This window comes from Spermophilus citellus, assembly GCF_964194105.1.
Source record: "Spermophilus citellus genome assembly, chromosome: 6".
Classification (NCBI taxonomy): Eukaryota; Metazoa; Chordata; class Mammalia; order Rodentia; family Sciuridae; genus Spermophilus; species Spermophilus citellus.
This window is the reverse complement of record NC_138187.1, coordinates 685,371-702,890: the sequence shown is the minus strand read 5'-3', so window position 1 is coordinate 702,890 and position 17,520 is coordinate 685,371. Positions and strand designations below refer to the sequence as shown.

Sequence of the window (17,520 nt, the reverse complement as noted above, 5' to 3'; positions counted from 1 at the left end):
CCCCACTGTTGCCTGGCCCTCGTGTGGTCCTACTGTGTGTCACGCGGCCCTGTGCTCATCATCTTGAAGTCATGATGTGTGTGGTTCTCCGTCTCTGCTAACTGGCGCAGGAAGGCAAAGGGCTGGAACTCTGGTGTCATTGTTCCCAGTGTCAGGACATCTGGTGAAAGGTGGCTGAGTGTCCAGACAGTCTCTTTTCTGGTCCGTCTCCCCTGAAGACAGCAGTTTCCATTTGTAGTGTCCATTTCATCTGTTCTAGGCTCCCCAGTGCCTGGTGCTGCCTGGGCATATAGTAGAGTCCCCACAGTGGAACGGCCTCAGAGCGCAGCGCTATGAGAGCAAGGTCTGCTGGCGCCCTGTGAGTGGACGAGAGGGGAGATGTCCATCTGTGCCTGAGGCTCATGCTCCTCCCTGTCTCCTCCAGACCCTTCCTGGATATGGTCTTCCACGCCCTGGACAGCCCCGACGACGACTACCATGCCCTCTTCGTGCTCTGCCTCCTGTACGCCATGTCTCATAACAAAGGTGGGTGCACTTCTGTCCCCTTCTGTCCCCTTCCACTGGCCACTCGGCAGCGTCCCTCCCTCTGCACAGAGGAAGAGAGGGCTTTGGGGAGGAATTTCCTTTCTGGCTTCCACGGGCAGCTTCTGTAAAACTGCTCTTTAGTCTTCCTCAGGGTTTCTCGGGTGTTTCAGCCCAGACTGAAGCCCCAGGAATCGGTGACTCACAACACGGGGAGAGGCCTGAGTGTTCATGTCTCACCAGTGGGACTGTCTTCACGCTGTGGCTTTCTGTCCACCCTGGCTTTGCAGCTGCCTGCCTGAGGACTGCTTTCCCACGTCAGAAAGAAGCCAGTCACACTGCAACCTGGCTCTTGCTATTTATAATGCTCGGGGTTCTTGCTGTGGGTTCAGACCTAAAATAAACCTGGGTAGATTTTGTGGAAACATGGGTTTCCTTTCTGAAGAAAGGTGTGGTCTCTGGCTTCCCCTGCTGAGGCTGCGTGGCCAGGCCCAGCCCCTCTGGAGCTGATAGTCCACTGGGATTTTCCGTCACCGCCACTGCTGGGGACAGCCCTGGTGTTGGCCTACTTGGCCTGACCAGGCACTTAGGAAACCTCCACATCAGAATCTCCTCAGGAGGGTTCTGGAATATTCCCTCTGGCCCCTTCCCAGAGCTCGGCTGGGCACGGATGAGACATCACTTCAAGTCCGCCTCAGAGGTTTCTCGTCAGCCTTTGGGGAGGAGGTGGAGTTGGTTTTTACTAAGCCTGTGACTACGGACTTGAAAGCATATTTGACATAACTATTTAAATTGTCCATCGTGAGAAATAAGTGGTGAAAAATACAGTGATCAAAGTTTCTTCCACCCTCTCCCCCAACTTTCCTTTTCAAACATGGTTCATGCTACCAGTTTCTCATCTTTTTTTTTTTTTTTTCAAAAAAGATACCTCTGCATACCCAAGTGGGAGTACATAGGGTTTCCAGTGGCTTCTGAAGTCCCCCGCAGCTCCTGGTCCAGCAGCTGGCACCGTGGGGCCTCGGTTCCTGGAAGGAGACCAAACTCCATGGGGCCTGCTGGCTCCTACCGACGTTGCCCGCCGCTCCCCGGGCTCCCCCACCCATGCCAGCTCTGTAGCCTGGACTCCGCTGGCTGTGTGCTGGGGACGCTTACCCGGGTCTTTCAGAACACCTGACACTGTGTGCTGGCACCCCATAGACGAACACTTCTGCACTCCTGTCTAGTTGCAGCATGGCGTTAGCTCTTTCCCTCCTTTGCTCTAGCACATATCAGATTCTTTCAGTCCTCTTTCCAGCCCGTGTCACCAGCAGACTTACGTTCTGAGTGTCCACCCAGTGCCTGGCTCAAAGCCAGGTGGGAGGTGAGAACCAAGACACGGAAGCAAGCAAGGTCTGGGCCTGTCATTCCAGTGGCCATTATCTCAGGCCTGGACTGATCATGAGCCTCCCAGAAGGGTCAAGCACATGCCGTTTTATAATTCACCCCTGTAGCACTGCCAGATGATCTCTTCATTGAGAGCTTTGACATGGGTCATTCCCACTCAGAAGCCTGAAGGGCCGCCCCTCTCCCTTGACCTCCACCCTTCTGCACAGTCATGTCGGGTCCAGTACCAGTCAAGGTAGGTGCCTTTCCAGCTTGATCTGATTCTTAGGGCCTTCCTTCACCCGGCTCTTGGCTCTGGCCCAGGGGTTTTCAGATTTTTATGCGATGACATAGATCCTTCAGAGGAGAGCCGTGGTGGCTGTCATGGTGCTCTCGGGCTCTCCACCCTCTTTTGGTTGCAAGCAACAGAAACTGTCTCAATAGTTAAGCTTGAAGGGAAAGCCTATAGCAGGCCTCTAGAGCTGCTCACGGGACCCCGGGGTTGCTGGAAAGCAGCTGATCCCAGGCTGGAATCTCTTTCCATTCCGTTTCAAATTCTTGGGCAAGAAATCTGATGGCTCAACTTGGTAGTGTGTCTAACTCTGGAATAGTCAGTTTTGACTGGGGGTCCTGAGGGCTCAGCCCTGTGTCTGGGACTTTTCCCAAGAACAGGAGCTTTTTGGAAGCCCTGCAGCCACCATGGTTGGTGCCAGCACACCCACCGGTTCTTGGGGAGTCCTGCCATTTTCTCTTACCAACATCATTAGAATGATGAATTAGAATTCTGCTCGTCTGTCAAGGTCCACCCAGAAGCACCTTCTCTAGGAAGCTCTCATCCATGGTGGTCAGCTCAGGTTAATGCCACCTAATGTGGTTCTTTACATAAGTGTTGGATCTGACTTGCTAGAACTCTGTGAAGGATTTTTGTATGTGTGTACCTGAATGGTCTAGTCATCTTCTTGTCTGAGTTTGCTGTGGGGTTATGCTTACCTTATGGGATGAGGGGACATATTCCTTCCTCCGTGATTTTCTGGAGTTGATTTCACAGAACTAGGATTGTTTCTTATTTAAGTAGTTCCTGGCCAGTGTAGCCATCTGGGCCTGAAGTTTCCTATGAGGGGAAGTTTTCAACCACTCGGTTTCTTCATTAGATGCAGGAATATTTAAGGTTCTCTGTTTATTCTTGAGTAAGCGTCAGTGGTTTGTATTTTTCAAGGAAGTTGTCATTTCATCTAAACTGTCTTATTGTCACAAACTCATTCATAGTGCGCCTCGTGTTGTGTGTGGTGTTGTCCTCCCTCTAATTCTTGGTGCTGATAATTTAGATTATAATTTTGCTCTTCCTGATCAGTTTGCCTAAAGATTATCAATTAATTTTATTGCTGGTAGCTATTGTCTTTCTGTTTTTTTTTTAATTTCATTGATTTTGGGTTTTTACTTTTTTAATATATTTTTAGTTATAGATGAACACACAGTATCTTTATTTTTTTATGTGGTGCTGAGGATCAAACCCAGTGCCTCACACATGCGAGGCAAGTGCTTTACCACTCAGCCCCAGCCCTGTTTTTTACTTTTTTAAGATCTTATTTTAGATTTAATTTACTCTTCTTTTTATAGTTTCTTAAGGGAGAAGCTTAGTTCATTGACCTCTTAAGCTAGCAAGTTTATTTTATTTTTAAAATTAATTTAAAGTAAAATTAACTATTTGGGATCTGTAGTTCTGTGCATTTTAACACACTTGGATTTTCACATTCACCACCATAAACAGGAAAATTAACCAAGTCTATTATCCAAAACATTTTACACTGTTCCCTTCCAGTCTGACCTTCTCTGCAATAGTCCTTGGTTTTTAACCTTTTTTCTTTTATTATAGGATTTTGATGCTGTAAATTTCTAAGCACTTCTTTAGCTGCATCCAATAAATTTATGTGTGTGTGTGTATGTGTGTATGTATGTGTGAATGTGTGAGTTTATATTTATTCAGTTGAAGTTATTTTATAGTTTCCCTTCTGATTTCTTATCTGTTTTGTCACTTTTGTGATTACTAGTTCTGTTTTTATTATTGGTTTTTTTTTCTTTTGATTTGAAGTCATATTCTCCCCTACCAATTTATTGTCATTATTGTTTTTACATGTCTGATAATTTTTGATTGATTGACAGTTAAGAATTTTACACTGTTGGATTCTTCATTAAAGTATTCTGGGGCTTGTGGTAAGTTACTGAGAGTTAACTTGCTTCTTTTTGAGGCTGAGTTGAAAGCTTAGGTAGAATGGCCCAGCCTTTAGTCTGGGGCTAGCCAGGTTCTCACCACTGAGGCAGTGCCCATCCAAGACTCTATGGTGTCCCACAGCTAGGTGACCTTCCACGCTGGCCAGCCAGTGTGGGCTTCCAGTTGGCTCCCCCCGTCACTCCCCAAGGTCTCTGCCCGTCCTCATGTGTGCAGGGCTCAGGGCTTAGCTGGAGCCCAGGAGGAGTCCTCGGCACCTCTCTGGAGCTCTCCCTCCGCTCCTCCTCTACAACACCCCCAAGAGTTCCAGCAGCTTGGCCTCCATGAACTCCAGATTCTGCTTTCTCACCTCCAAGGGACCATGGCTTGGCATTTTCTCTCCCTGGGCTGAGTGCCAGACACTCTAGATGGTAAGCTGGAAAAACCACTCAGCCACTTCCTCTGATCCCTCTCTCTCGGGGTCACTGTGCCCTGCTCACTGTTGGTTTATATATTTGACCTTGTTTTCTGAGTTGCTCGAATCAGGAGGGTAAATAATCCAATCCATCTTGGTTGGAAGCCAAGTAAACTCCACACATTAAAGTGTGTACTATTTGATATGCTTTGATGAACACAAACACCCATGAAGCCATCACCACAACCAAGACAGCGTATATCCATCAGCCCAAAAGTTCCCTGGTGTGTGGGGTGCAGCTCAGTGATAGAGCCCTTGCCTAGCATGCATGTGCAGGCCTTGGGTTCGATCCTCAGCACCACCAAAACCAAAGTTTCCCGGGGATGGGGCTGGGGTCAGTGATAGAGCACTTGCCTAGCACAGGGGAGGCCCTGAGTTCGATCCTCAGCACCACATAAAAAAATGAAACAAACAAAATAAAGGTGTTGCATCTATCCACAATTGAAAATATTTTTTCAGAGTTTCTTCCTGCTCCTCTCTCACACCATCCCACCCAACCAGCTTCAGTCTGCTGCTCCCTTCCCTACAGGTTAGCCTGCATTTTCTAGAATATTGTATGAGGACTCATGCAGTGTGTGCTCTTGTCTGTATCACTTGTTTCAGTCTGCTTGATTATTTTGAGGTTCATCATGTTGTCCTGTGATTCAGTATTTCCTCTCAGTACGGCGTGGGGTTCCACTGGGTGAACACCCCCCATCATTAGGAACGCCCTGCGTCCGGTAATGAGCTTTTAGTGTCTCCACTAACAAATGGTTTTGACCATTACAACGAGCGCTGCCATGAACAGTGTGTGGACATAGTTTCCCTTTCTCCTGGGTAAACACCTGGGAATGGGATGGCGGAGCCACATGGGAGATGGACGAGGCTTTCTTTCTTTCTTTTTTTAACTGCCGAGCTATTTTCCAAAGTGCCTGTACAATTTCACACCCCACCCCTGTGAAGGAGAGTTTGTTTTTCATCGTCGTGAGTTCTTGGCATGGCCACCTTTTTAGTCTCAGCCCATCTCACCGTGTGTCATGGTGCATGTTACGATTTGCATGAAATGTGTCTTCGTGGACCCTGCGCTTCCTTCCCATGACTGAACGTCTCACGGTGTGCTTCCTTTTCCTTTCATACCTCTCCTCTGGTAAAGGGTCTTTTGCCCAGTTTTTACTGGGTTCTCTGTTTTCTTATTATTGGGTTTTGAGGGCTCTTTATGTATTCCAGTACATCCGGTTCTGTATCAGGTGTTTTACAGAGATCTTCTGCTCTGTGGCATGTCTCTGTGTTCTTAACGAGTTCTTTTGAAGAGCAGATGTTTTCAATCCCCATAAAGTTCCCATCGCCTTTTTTTATATACCTCTTCTCCAGACTTTCTCTTCCATTCAGAACCGTCAGGCCTTGGAAGGCGGGCGGGGACTGCGCTGTCCTGGGTCTCCCTGCAGCACCCAGCCTGGCAGCAGTCTGTGCTCAGTCACAGCTGGCTGTTTGGTTGCCCCTGAGCCATGTGGCAGGTCTTCAAGGCTGCTGTCTTCTGGCAGCCTGTGCTCAGGACCTGAGCAGGGAAGGTGCCGTCTGTGACAAGGAGAAGCCAGGCTCCAAGGGAGGTTGGGCCAGCTCTTCGTCCCCAGGGTGCCTGGCTTCCTCTGTGGACCTCAGGCCTGTGTCAGGGAGTGGAGAAGCCTGGCGTGCATGGTGTGCTGCAGTGGACCTTCCCCCAGTGCTGTGGCCTGCAGAGACAGCCGTCCCGGGGTCCTCCCTGGGAGGCCTGCCTCACTTCCTCAGGAATTTCTTCTTAGAGAGCGGAACCATATAATCAAAGGAATTCAATTCCTTCTTCAATTTCCTGCAAATGTCCTTTATTTACTGATTTGTTCACTCTTACAACAAATATTTTGAGGCTTTTATTAGATAGCAGGCTCTTTGATGAGTTCTGGGATGCGGTGTGAACAAAATGTTCCTTCGTGGATCCTGCATTTAGTTAGAGACAGCAAGCTGCGAGCAGGCAGGGAAGGTCACCACGTGGGGTGAGAAGCACAGTGTGAAAGCAAAGTTGGGGGCATGGTGGGCAGGCTGGGGACTGGGTGCAGCATCTGAGCGGTCATGAGAGGCAGCGCCAGGTTGGACATCTCTGGGGGAAATGAGGCAAGTGTGACCGTAGTGGGGGGGTGAAGCGAGGGTGACAGGAGCGGTGGCAGCACCGTGGGGAGAGCCTGCAGAGGAGCTGAGGCTGCTGCAGTGCGGGGAGCTCTAGGGCTTCTCGGACAAGCCAGGTCTGATCCCATGCGTGTCTACAGGTCTTTGCCTTGTTTTGAAAGTGACCGTCTACTTTTCATGAAATCTCCTTTAGTTCTGAAAGACTGTCCGGTAGCTCGCGGAGCGTGTTTACTTGTGTGATTATTAACAAATGTGTGCAGAGTGTGGAGCTCGGGCAGGCAGCGTGCTGGCTGGGGGTGCAGATACCAGGCAGGCGAGGCCTTGCCCAAGCTAGCCCCTGTCTGATAGGAAAGCCCAAGGAGGCTGGCCAGCGCAGAAGAGGGCCGTGTGCCAGGTGGCAGGCACAGACCTCCGAATGAGTCAAACCTGACTTCCTGAGGACACCTGGGCCGAGGGTTCAGGGAACCGGGGAAGAGCTGGCCAGAAGGTGAGAGGAAAACTGGCAGGAGCAGAATAAGAGGGAGCACAGAGCCTGGGACACACCTGTGGACGTCCGCGCCCCGGAGCCGGGAAGCAGCATCCCAGGGTGGCCGGCGTGCTCTGAGAGGCGACGGCTGGAACCGCCGCTTTGGGGTGGCACAGAAAGCAACCAGTGACTGTGTTCCTACTAGCTGTGTGGGGCCAGGAGTGATCAGGTCCACTCCGCATCCCTCAGAGTGGGCTTCCGGTAGTCCAGCCAGAAGACGGCAGGGAAACAGACATGGGCAGCCGTAGGAGGGAGCCAGAGCCCTCCTGCCATCCAGCAGGTAGGTGCTGAGAGATGGGATAGAGGGAGGGCCAGGAGGAAACGCCCCGGGGTGGTGGGGAGTGACCGGTGTGGCGCAGGTCAGCAGCCAGGGCGGTCAGCAGGAGGAGCCTGCTGGGCCAAGATCAAGGGCAGAAGTGCTCCAGGCCAAGGGGACAGCACGTGCAAAGCCCTGAAGTAGGAAAGTGGCCATGGGAGGCTGCCGGGAGGGCAGCAGCCGGGGCACCACGACAAGCAGTGGAACTCCACTCCAAGTGCAGTGGAAAGTGGGAAAGTGACCTGACGGGATGGAGTTTTTTAGGTGAACTCTGGCTACTGGATGGGAAGACTCGTGGGCTGGGTGTGAGCTGCGGGGGCAGGCTGGGGCCGAGTGAGGAAGCCGCGAGCTGGTCCCGCAGAAGCCGACTGACAGTGGAGATGTGGGGAGCTGGCCGGGTGTGCGGTGGCTCAGTGGGCTGAGGGAAAGTGGGGAGTCAAGGATGGTTCCTCCGGTTGGCTCCAAGGCTCCGAGGTGCCATTGCTGAGACGGAGAGCCAGGAGAGGCCCGGGAGGGGGTAGCAGCTCTGCTGGATGGGACCCAAGGGAGTGGTTCCTGACTCCTGTCACTGTGTGCCCAGAACCACGAGCTGGGCCATGGAGGCGTTGGAGGAGAACCTGGAAGGTCCAAGCTTAGCAGCCCGAGGCCCAGGTCCTGGGAAGGCTGCTGGGGAGGAGCTGCCGCTGGTCTGCGCTTCAGTCCTGGCCTGTGGCCTGGGGTCCCTGTTTGGCGGGTTGTTGTTGTTGGAGCTCAGTTGGCTGCTTTTCTGGTTAGGCAGCAAGCGGTCAGCTGTACTCGACCCCCAGCCTCTCTCTTTCAGACCTTACCCGCCAAGCAGGTCCCTCTTTCAAACAGATTTTTCCTCATAAGACAATTTTAACGTAAAAGCAATGTTAATGAAAACCAAATGTGAGCTCAGGCTTTCCAGTAAATCATAATAGATTAGATGCTACACCAAAATGAATATCCCGCCGTGGACAGGGTGGCTTGGTCGCAGGAAGGCAGTTGTCATGATTCACTTGGGCCACATAATGAATTCTGTTCGCATCTGTAATAGAAAACGCAGTCTCGCTTTCGCTTAAGTCCACCAGCCCTGGTGCAAGGGCGGGCATGAGTGGGAGGTGCCCCTACTCCTGCCCCTCGGTCCCCTTGTTTACCCGGTGGAATCTCGGCCTTTGTGTCTTGTTTTGCTGAGCAGTTACTGGAACCTGGAGGAGCAGTATGGGAAGGTGAAAGGTATAGGATAAGGGAGGCTTTCACCAGGCAGAGCGGCCCACGCTGCCCTGGATCTGGGCTAACACACAATCAGAACTGGAATTACACTGGAAATTGGCCAGACATCTGGTCAGCTTTCGAAATAGCTGGTCTACAGTTTTCCAAAACTGGCAGCACTTGTGTGACTACAGCCGAGGAGTTGGTACATGGTCAGAAGAAATAGAAAAATGTTGAACGTTGCTTACCTGGTGTTACCGTGATCTCTTTACCCAGGTTTCCTGCTGATTCCTTTTATGTAGGTTCAGTTGGGTGTTTTCCACCCCAGCCCTGAGCGGGGGCTGCAGCTGAGTGGGAGGAATCCAGAAATCAGGACCGAGGGGAAGCTCCATAACTAGTTACTGACCGTGTGTGTGTGTGTGTGTGTGTGTGTGTGTTGGGGGGGGGGTGTCACGCCCTTCCCTTCTACGGTGGATTCTTCGACTCAGCTAGCTGGGAGCACTCCCGTTCCTGCAGCTCTGTGAAAAGGGGACATCTGTTTTGACCCTTTGGGTCAGCACAGACTGTGACCCTGAGGCCCCTGGCAGGAAGGACGAAGGCAGCATGCGGTTTGCTGGAAGTCAGAAGCAGCCAGTGCGTCTTGCTGGGCCATGTGAAGTGCGTGAGGGACTCTGGAACGCGTCTCTTGCCGAGACTTGAGAACTGACGAGGAGGAAGACACTATTCACAGTGTGCATTCAGTCAAAGGGAAATGACTAGCAGAGGAGCTCTGTTGGGGTTTGCCACAAAGCCTACCTTTCCACGACCGAAAACCACAGCACATGTGTGCATCTGTGTGTATGAGGGTGTGAGTGTGTCCTCACGCACGGCACGCAGCCCTTCTGACTTCACATGCGTGTCCCTGTCATACAGCGACGTTGACCTGTTCACTCTGAACTGTTGGGCACCATTTTGTTTTAGGCAGGTAATTAAAAAACCCCAATCAAATGCTTTTCCACGAATTAAATGCCTTTCTAAAAATAGAAGTGATGATGTAATGCTTGCTATAGGAACGGAAATGAGAGTCAGGTCTGTGTTCCCTTCGCCCATGGCTACATGCTCCATGGGTACCCACTGCCGCTGATGCTGTCCCCTCCTCCCAGCCTCCTGTGGGCTGCCGTAGCTGTGGGATGGCAGCGCCCACCTCATACCCTGTTTGCCCCGTTGTGAAATGTGTCTGATCCTGTCCGTCCATTTTTGTAGCAGGCTGGGAGGAGGATCAAGTTAGTCGTCTCCTTCAGAACCTTGTGTGTCCATCGGACCTTTGTGGCCTGTTGTCCTCATACTGAGAGCACAGCTAGGTAGTGTGACACACCGTGAGCAGGTGCGGGAAGAGAGAGACTGTGACGAGCAAGGATCATGTGGCAGGGCAGAGAGGGCGGAAGGCGGCCGGGAGTCGAACCACGTTCAGACCCGGCGCCTGTTCCGCTCTCTGCCTGACCTCCTCTTGGGCCTCAGTGCCCTCGTGTAGAATGGAGACCTGGTTACCTACTTCACATGGCCTCTCGAGGGTTGGAGAAAGCCTTGCACATGCGCACGTGCTTACTCTAGAGGGAAGCTCGACTTACCCAGGCCCTTGCGCCTCTTTAGGCAGGTCCTCCACTACCGCGCTGCCCCGCGGCCCCCCTGACCCCCTCGAGTGGAATCTCCCCTTCTTCCCCCGTGCACCTCCCTTCTCCCAGACCTGGCCTCTTTTTGTTCAGAGTGAGCACTTGGGTAAACAGCGAGCCCCGCGAGAAGCTCTCCATCAAGGGCCGGCGACTGCTTTCTGTGGCGGCCAGAAGGTCCCTGGGGCTCAGTTGCTACCTAGGCCTGGAAAACTGAGGATCAGGGTGGAATAAGTCAGAGAAGTCAGACTTCAGCGGGTGTGGCAAGAGAGAGGGAGAGGTGGGCCTGAGGGAATGAGGCACCTGGCCCAGAAGGAGCCTTGGGGGGAACCGAGATGCCAGAAGGGTTCTCACAGTTTGCCATGTATGCTGTGGACGGCACTTGGCCCTTGTCTCCGTGGCTGGTGGAGAAACCCCTCCCCTCTCTCTCCCCGCACCTGCTCACGTGGGTCACGGGTCCTCCCACGGAAGCTGGGCGACCACCTTGAGCAGCTGGGGGCAGGGAGGCCCCAGAAGTCGGCGGAGCCCAGCCAAGTCATGCCGCCTCTCCAGCAGTCCCCTTCCAGGCTCCTGGCACCCAGGCTACCTTCCCTTTCCCCTTCGTCCCAGCCCCTCATCCCAGCCCTCCCCAAGCTCTCTCGGGCCTTGGCGTGGCACGCCCTGGCCCTCCTGTCCAGCTCCGGGCAGACGCCTGTTCGTCCTCAGGACCCAGGGAGCACCTGAGCCCGGAGCAGCCCCAGACAAGGCAGCAGCCTCCGCAGCCAGGCCTCCTCCTCCAGCTCCACCTCAGCTTTGTTAGGTGGCGGCTTCTCTTCTTGCTCCTTCCTTTCCTAACTCACACGATGTGGACACCCGGTACCGTGTTCAAAGTTTGCATCTGTTCACAGTAACACCACGCAGCACTTACGGAGCATGACCTGTGCCTTCCTCATTTGGTCCTGACTGCAGGACTGGGGCTGGGTGGCTGCTGTGTTCATTCCCGTTTCATGGGTGACGAGACTCAGGTTCAAAGGGACCAGGTATCCACAGTTGTTCCCCAGTCAGGCCTCTCCTCTTGGGCTTCCTCTCCTGACAGATGAGTTCAAGGGTGCAGGGAGGCCTTGAAGACTGAGGCTTTGTCAGCAGGAGAGGGGGGCACCTTGTGCATGGCTGTCATGGGGGCCACACCCCTCCCCATCTGCATCCCATCTGTCTTTGGAGTCGCCATCCAGCAGTGGCTGGAGCCGTGCCTCTGATTTGCTCTGTGACCTTGGGGAATGCTCAGCCACTCTGAGCCTGGGTTTCCTCACTAGAGGAAAATGACTGGGCTTGGACTCTGGGCCATTGATGTCCCGATCTCTGACACACACACCCCACCCCCCCTTCCCAGAGATTGGGGCCATCAGTTAGGAGCGAATGGGATGACCTCAGAGCATTTTTATTCCTGTCATGAAAAGAGTTTGTCACAGAAAGATTTCATCATTTTCCAGAAATCCTAAGGAGGGGTAGGGGCAGTGATAGAAAAGGCAATGGACCTCAAGGAAGCTCAAACTCTGGCTGCGTTTTGCTTCTCTCTGGCCCTGCGGCTCTGGCCACGTTGGAGAGGGAGCCAGCAGCTGGGCCCTGCCTGCCGTCTTCGAAGTGCAGTGCCTGGCATTCGGGTCATAAGGAGACAGAGGAGCGGGGCGCTTTTGCCCAGATGCACTGACCAGCGAAAGGGCCAGAAGTGAAAGGATGGAGAAGCGTTGGACAGTGTTGACGTCTGTGGAAAAACAAGTGCAGCAAGCTTCAGTCGACAGCCCCTGGCCGGAGGCCCGACTGTCAGCCTCCATGGCAAGGAAGCACAGGGTCAATTTTCCCTGCAGTGAAATTTCTTGGCAAAGCCACACTAACAGGGGTAAGAGAGAGAGTCCCACGCAACCAAGCCTCAGGCCGTCCCTCGCCGATGTCCTCTCCTTGGCATGACTTGCCCCTCACGCAGAGCTGGAAGGACTCAATAAAGCAAGATGCATTGTCATGGTTTCTTCCATCACGTGTGCGGAGCCACTGAGGACCCCACCGTCGGTCGTCCGTGCTCCTCGCCGGGTTGTCAGGCTCTGAATGAACGGCTGTCTGCTTCTCCAGGAGCCGTATTTCAAGAGTTCCGAGAAGCGCCACCTTCCCCCTTTCATGGGCAGTGACAGGAAGAGACGTGCTGCCAGCACAGACAGCCCGGGGTCTCCAAGCTCCTTCCAGCGAGGTGGTGTTCTACAGCGTGTTTTTTCAAGAGCCATGTTGGGTGAGAGGCTGGGAGCTGGAGGTCATGTCCAGGCCTGGACTGTCCTGGTAGCCCTGACAGGGGTCATCCGGAAAACGACAGCACGGTTTTAGTCACAGACTTGCCCATCCCCCTCCCTCCCCTTGCTCCCCCCTCCCTGCCGCCACTCCTGTCTCATCTCTGTCCTTTAGGTGTGCGGTTCCCCACTGGAGAACGTGAGCATGGCTTTGCCTCTGCTCCGTTAGTCCCGTCGTATATGCACCCTCCTGCTCTAAAGGGTTAGCTGGCCCCTTTCTGCTGGTGCCACCACAGCGTGGTCCTGCTGCCCCGTTCCTGTTGAGGATCAACCCAGCCCTTTGAATCTGACAGTGACCGTGTGGGACAGCTGGCTCCCTGTGTGCGGAGTGTTCTGTTAGTGGCTCCCACTGACAATATCCATGGAAAGAACATGCTAACATATTTACGTAAGTTATAGTACAGGCAGCAGCCAGGCCTGATAGCAGTCACGAAGAGGGACCACAGGTGGCCGAGGAAAGCCTGCTCTGTGGCCCTTTTGGGAAGAGGGGTTCTCTCAGGAAGGCGGCAGGCCAGAGGCGGAGGTTGCGAGTGCAGCCAGGAGCCTCCTGAGTCCCAGGAGCAGTGGCTAGGGCAGAGTGTGGCCGTGAGAGTGAGCAGGAGGGCCTGGGGCACTGGACCATGGCCTCGGGGGCGTCACAGGTGTCAGAGTATTCATGTGCTGGACAGAGTGTTCTGAGGACTCCTGCGTGCCAGCCACAGCACGAGTGACAAGGGTCCAGGAATGGTGGGATGGATGTGGCTCCTTGTCCCAGCAGCTGCCTCCATGTTTCCTGTTTCCCGTTGCAGGCATAGATCCTGAAAAACTAGAGCGAATCCAGCTGCCGGTGCCAAATGAAGCTGAGAAGACCACCTATAACCACCTGCTGACCGAAAGACTCATCAGGATCATGAACAATGCTGCCCAGCCAGGTGCCTGCCAGGGCGGGGCGGTTATCTGTCCACAGCACCCTGCAGTCAGAGGGAACAGGCCCCAGACTGGGCACCATGAGCCCTGGAATCTGGACCTGGATTGTCTCAAGTCCAGGCACATTTCAGCCACGCCCTCTGCCCCTGAGCCACCCATAGCTGGTCATCTCCTGATCTCCTCCCGCACCCCAAGAGTAACCATCTCTGTCTTCTCCTTCTACACCCGGCCCTTCTCTTACCAGTTTTGTCCATGTCTGTGGCTCTTCTCTCTGGGTGGCCAAGGCCCGGTTGTGAGTGAAGTCGGGTGGGAGGTTTGAGTGAGGTGCTATAGACAGCACTCAGCGTCGCCAGGGCCTGCACTGGGCAGCCTGATTCTGCAATTTGGGCCAATACTGATCTGAAGAAGGTGGCACTAGGAATAGCAAGTGGAGTGACCTAGCTCCGTGTTTCTCAGCTGGGGTGATTTTGCCCCTCAGGGGATGTTTGACAACGTCTAGAGACTTTTTTGGTCATCACAACTAAGAATGCTACTGGAATCTGGTGGGTAAAGGCTGCTAAACACCCTGTCATACACTCTGTAGCCCCCACAGCCCAGAGTAAGCTGTCTCAGAGCAGCAACACTGCCAAGGCCGAGATCCCTGATCACAGGCCAGTTCTCTGCAAAGAGGAGGAGAGCGGTCACTAGAGTAAGTTGAAGGTGAAGGGCCAGCTGCACCGTTGGCCTGATGGAGAGAGAACACTGAGATGCAGAGTCAGGAATAGCCCGTGGGGTGGGCTCAGGGCAGGGCAGGCCAGAGGCGGAGGTTGCGAGTGCAGCAGGAGCCTCCTGAGTCCCAGGAGCAGTGGCTAGGGCAGAGTGTGGCCGTGAGAGTGAGCAGGAGGGCCTGGGGCACTGGACCATGGCCTCGGGGGCGTCACAGGTGTCAGAGTATTCATGTGCTGGACAGAGTGTTCTGAGGACTCCTGCGTGCCAGCCACAGCACGAGTGACAAGGATGTGGCTCCTTGCCCCAGCAACTGTAGGTGGTGGTCTGTGAAGGCCCGAAAGCCTGTGGGTTTCATGTGTACAGAGAGGGGTGAGGGCTGCAGCCAATGCTGGGAGCACCACACACACACACACACACACACACACACACACCACACACGCGCACAGCCTGTGTAGCCCCAGGAAAGGAGAGAGGGCTGTCGTGGGTGGAGCCCGGCCCTAGCCATGCCTAAAGGAGAGGAAGGGGGGGGGCGCAGAGCAGGCTGCTGGCAAGAGCCGTGGGGGCCAGGCGGGGTCGGCAGCGGGGCAAGGGCTCTCCCTGACCCCTTCCACACCAGGGCCTTTCCTCAGAAGTCAGCTTCAGGAGCCTGGGGAAGCTGATGCAGAGCAGATGTCCTTTGTCAGGCACACACCAGTGCTTCCTGGAGAGATGCCAGATGTGGGTTGTGGCACCCAGGCACTGGGGCCACCAGGCCTGGCTACGAGACTCTGGACCCGTCTCTCCACTCTCCTAAGCCTCAGTCTCAGAGCAGCGCTGCAGTGGAACGCAGAGTCCTCGCGAGGTGCACGTACTGCACTCCGCAGGCGCTGGCGCCCAGCAGGCTGGCAGAGCAGGCCCCCCGAGTCAGAACTCAGCTGCAGTAAACAAACCCAACTCCAATGGCTTAGATGGTACAAACAGAAGTGGACAGTCACACAAAAAACTGGACTGGCTTATAAAGCCTGTGGGGTGGGCTCAGGCCCCGCTGGGTCCATGGCCCCGAGTAATGTCTGCAGGCTCTGCCTCTGGACCCACCGTCCCTGTCTGGGAGGATGACCAGCAGCCAGCCTTTCTCTAGAGCTCTAGCCTCGCTCTTGAGAGGCTCTTCATGCAGATTGGGTCGTCTGTTTGGAAGGGGGATCTAGCAGCTCTAGATTTAATCTGAAGATTAAAAATGCTGGTGAGGGTGGGGAGGGGCTGAGATGGGTCACACTGCTCTGTCCTCCCTGAGCCCAGCTCTGAGAGAGGCTCTTGCCCAGCAGTGCCAGCCAGCTGTAGAACTGGGCCTTTTGCTGGCTCTGGCTCCTCACCTGTCCCGCCTAATCACTGACCCACGGAATGGATACCCTTGACCACCCTGGGTGATATTTCCCATCCCTAGAAGGGGCCAACCCCACCCAAATCACAGACCCAGAGAGGGGCTGATGTGCGGGATAAGCACAGCACCATGGAGGGCCACTTCCTGGCCTTACGCAGCTTTGCCCTGCCTTCCCCTTGTGCCTTCCCTCCCCTCCCCTGGGAGAGGGGCTTCAGGGAAGAGTTAAATATAAGCAGTTTTTCTGGGAATGTGGAATTATAACCAATGGGGAGGGGCCGGCTTGTGGGGTCCCTCTGCACCCCCACTGGCTAGAGCCAGAGAAGCAGGGAAGGCCCGTGCTTGTGGTTGAGGGGTGGGCCCAGGGTTGTGTGCTCTGACGTGCTGTGCCCTGCAGATGGGAAGATCCGGCTGGCGACCCTGGAGCTGAGCTGCCTGCTCCTGAAGCAGCAGGTCCTGGCTGCCTCAGGCTGCATCATGAAGGACGTGCACCTGGCCTGCCTGCAGGTGAGCACCCCCCTGCCCCCACTCCCGTTGACCAGGAGAGCCGGAGGGACCACGAGGGAGGGAGGTGGGGAAGGAGGTCTGGCGGTCGGTCTCTGTGTCCAGATGGAGCCCTGTCCCTGGTGTCCACAGCTCAGCTAGGAGAAGCTGGGCCGCAGCCCCCCCCCCCCCCCACCGGCCTTTGGTCTAGAAGGAATCCCTCCAGACAGGCTTCCCTGCAGAGCCTGCCCAACTTTTCACTTCAGCAGCTTCTGTTCCAGTTATTTGGTTCTGGGTTTGACCCCAGGATTTTAAATGGTTTCTTTTGTGTTACAAAACTTTTACACATTTACAAACACACACATACATACACAGACACACACACACACATTTATTTATCGTTTTTTGTGTGAAATATACATTTATTAGGTTTTCCGTAGCTTTTAATGTCCCCCTTATTTTCCATATTTTTTAGAAAATTTAGGAAGCATCAATAGGTAAAATATAGTAATTGAAATTGACACTTGAGTGCATCTGTGCAGATATGCCCTCACACACGCTCGTACACACAAGTTTTCCTTTTACAAAAGCGGAATCATAATGGCCATACTTCACGACCACTTGCCCCACTCAGACCAAGCACTTCCCGGGTCCTGGCACTGAATGGCCTACCCTTTCCTCATTCTCCCTGGAGCGCTACCCTCCCTCCGGAATTCTCATTCAGAACCCTTTTCTTTCTTTTTGCCTGCCCCCACCCTGGGGATCGAACCTAGGAACACTTTACCACGGGGCAACATCCTCAGCCCTTTTTATAGTTATTCTGAGACAGGGTCTTACTCAGTTGGTAAAGGCCTCACTAAGTTGCTGAGGCTGCCATTGAACTTGAGATCCTCCTGTCTCTGCCTCCTGAGTTGCTGGGATTACTGGCATGCATGAGCACACCCAGCTAAGAACCTTTTTCTATTTTCTGTGCACCCTGATTTTAGAATTTGTAACTAAACCCACCACTTCCTCCAGAGACCCACCCCTTCACAGTCCCCTTGTCTTTTCACAGGGTGCAAGAGAAGAGAGTGTCCACCTCGCAAGACATTTTTACAAGGTAATTGGCAGCACAGGTGGACTTCAGCATGGGGTGTCTTGAGGAAACAGGATCATGATGACTGGTCCCAGGCACATAAAGGTTATGTGCGTTAGGATTTTTAGACCTATGATTACTGAGTAAAAAATGCTCAATTCTTACTCTCCAGAGCAGTGCTCTCGGAACTTTCATGCTCTGTTAACAGAAAAAGTCTTGAGGACTCCATACAACTAAATGATACAGGACGAACTTATGTGCATGAGTCACGTGTGCTGACA

The 17,520-nt window shown here is 53.7% G+C and overlaps 1 protein-coding gene across 5 annotated transcripts in view; it reads left to right on the top strand.

Annotated features, from left to right (window-relative positions):
- The window catches only part of CLEC16A (C-type lectin domain containing 16A), a 181,090-nt gene that overhangs the window by 61,550 nt on the left and 102,020 nt on the right, over positions 1–17,520 (top strand). For 4 of the 5 annotated variants that reach the window (XR_014022636.1, XM_081299067.1, XM_081299066.1 and 1 more), the window contains exons 12-15: positions 425–525; positions 13,502–13,624; positions 16,079–16,188; positions 17,219–17,263. Coding sequence is in view for 4 of the 5 variants with exons in the window: in XM_081299067.1 (XP_081155193.1) it covers positions 425–525; positions 13,502–13,624; positions 16,079–16,188; positions 17,219–17,263 (379 nt within the window). In the remaining variant the exon portion in view is untranslated. The remainder of the gene's footprint in view (positions 1–424; positions 526–13,501; positions 13,625–16,078; positions 16,189–17,218; positions 17,264–17,520) is intronic. The other variant, XM_081299068.1, reaches the window with a different exon arrangement.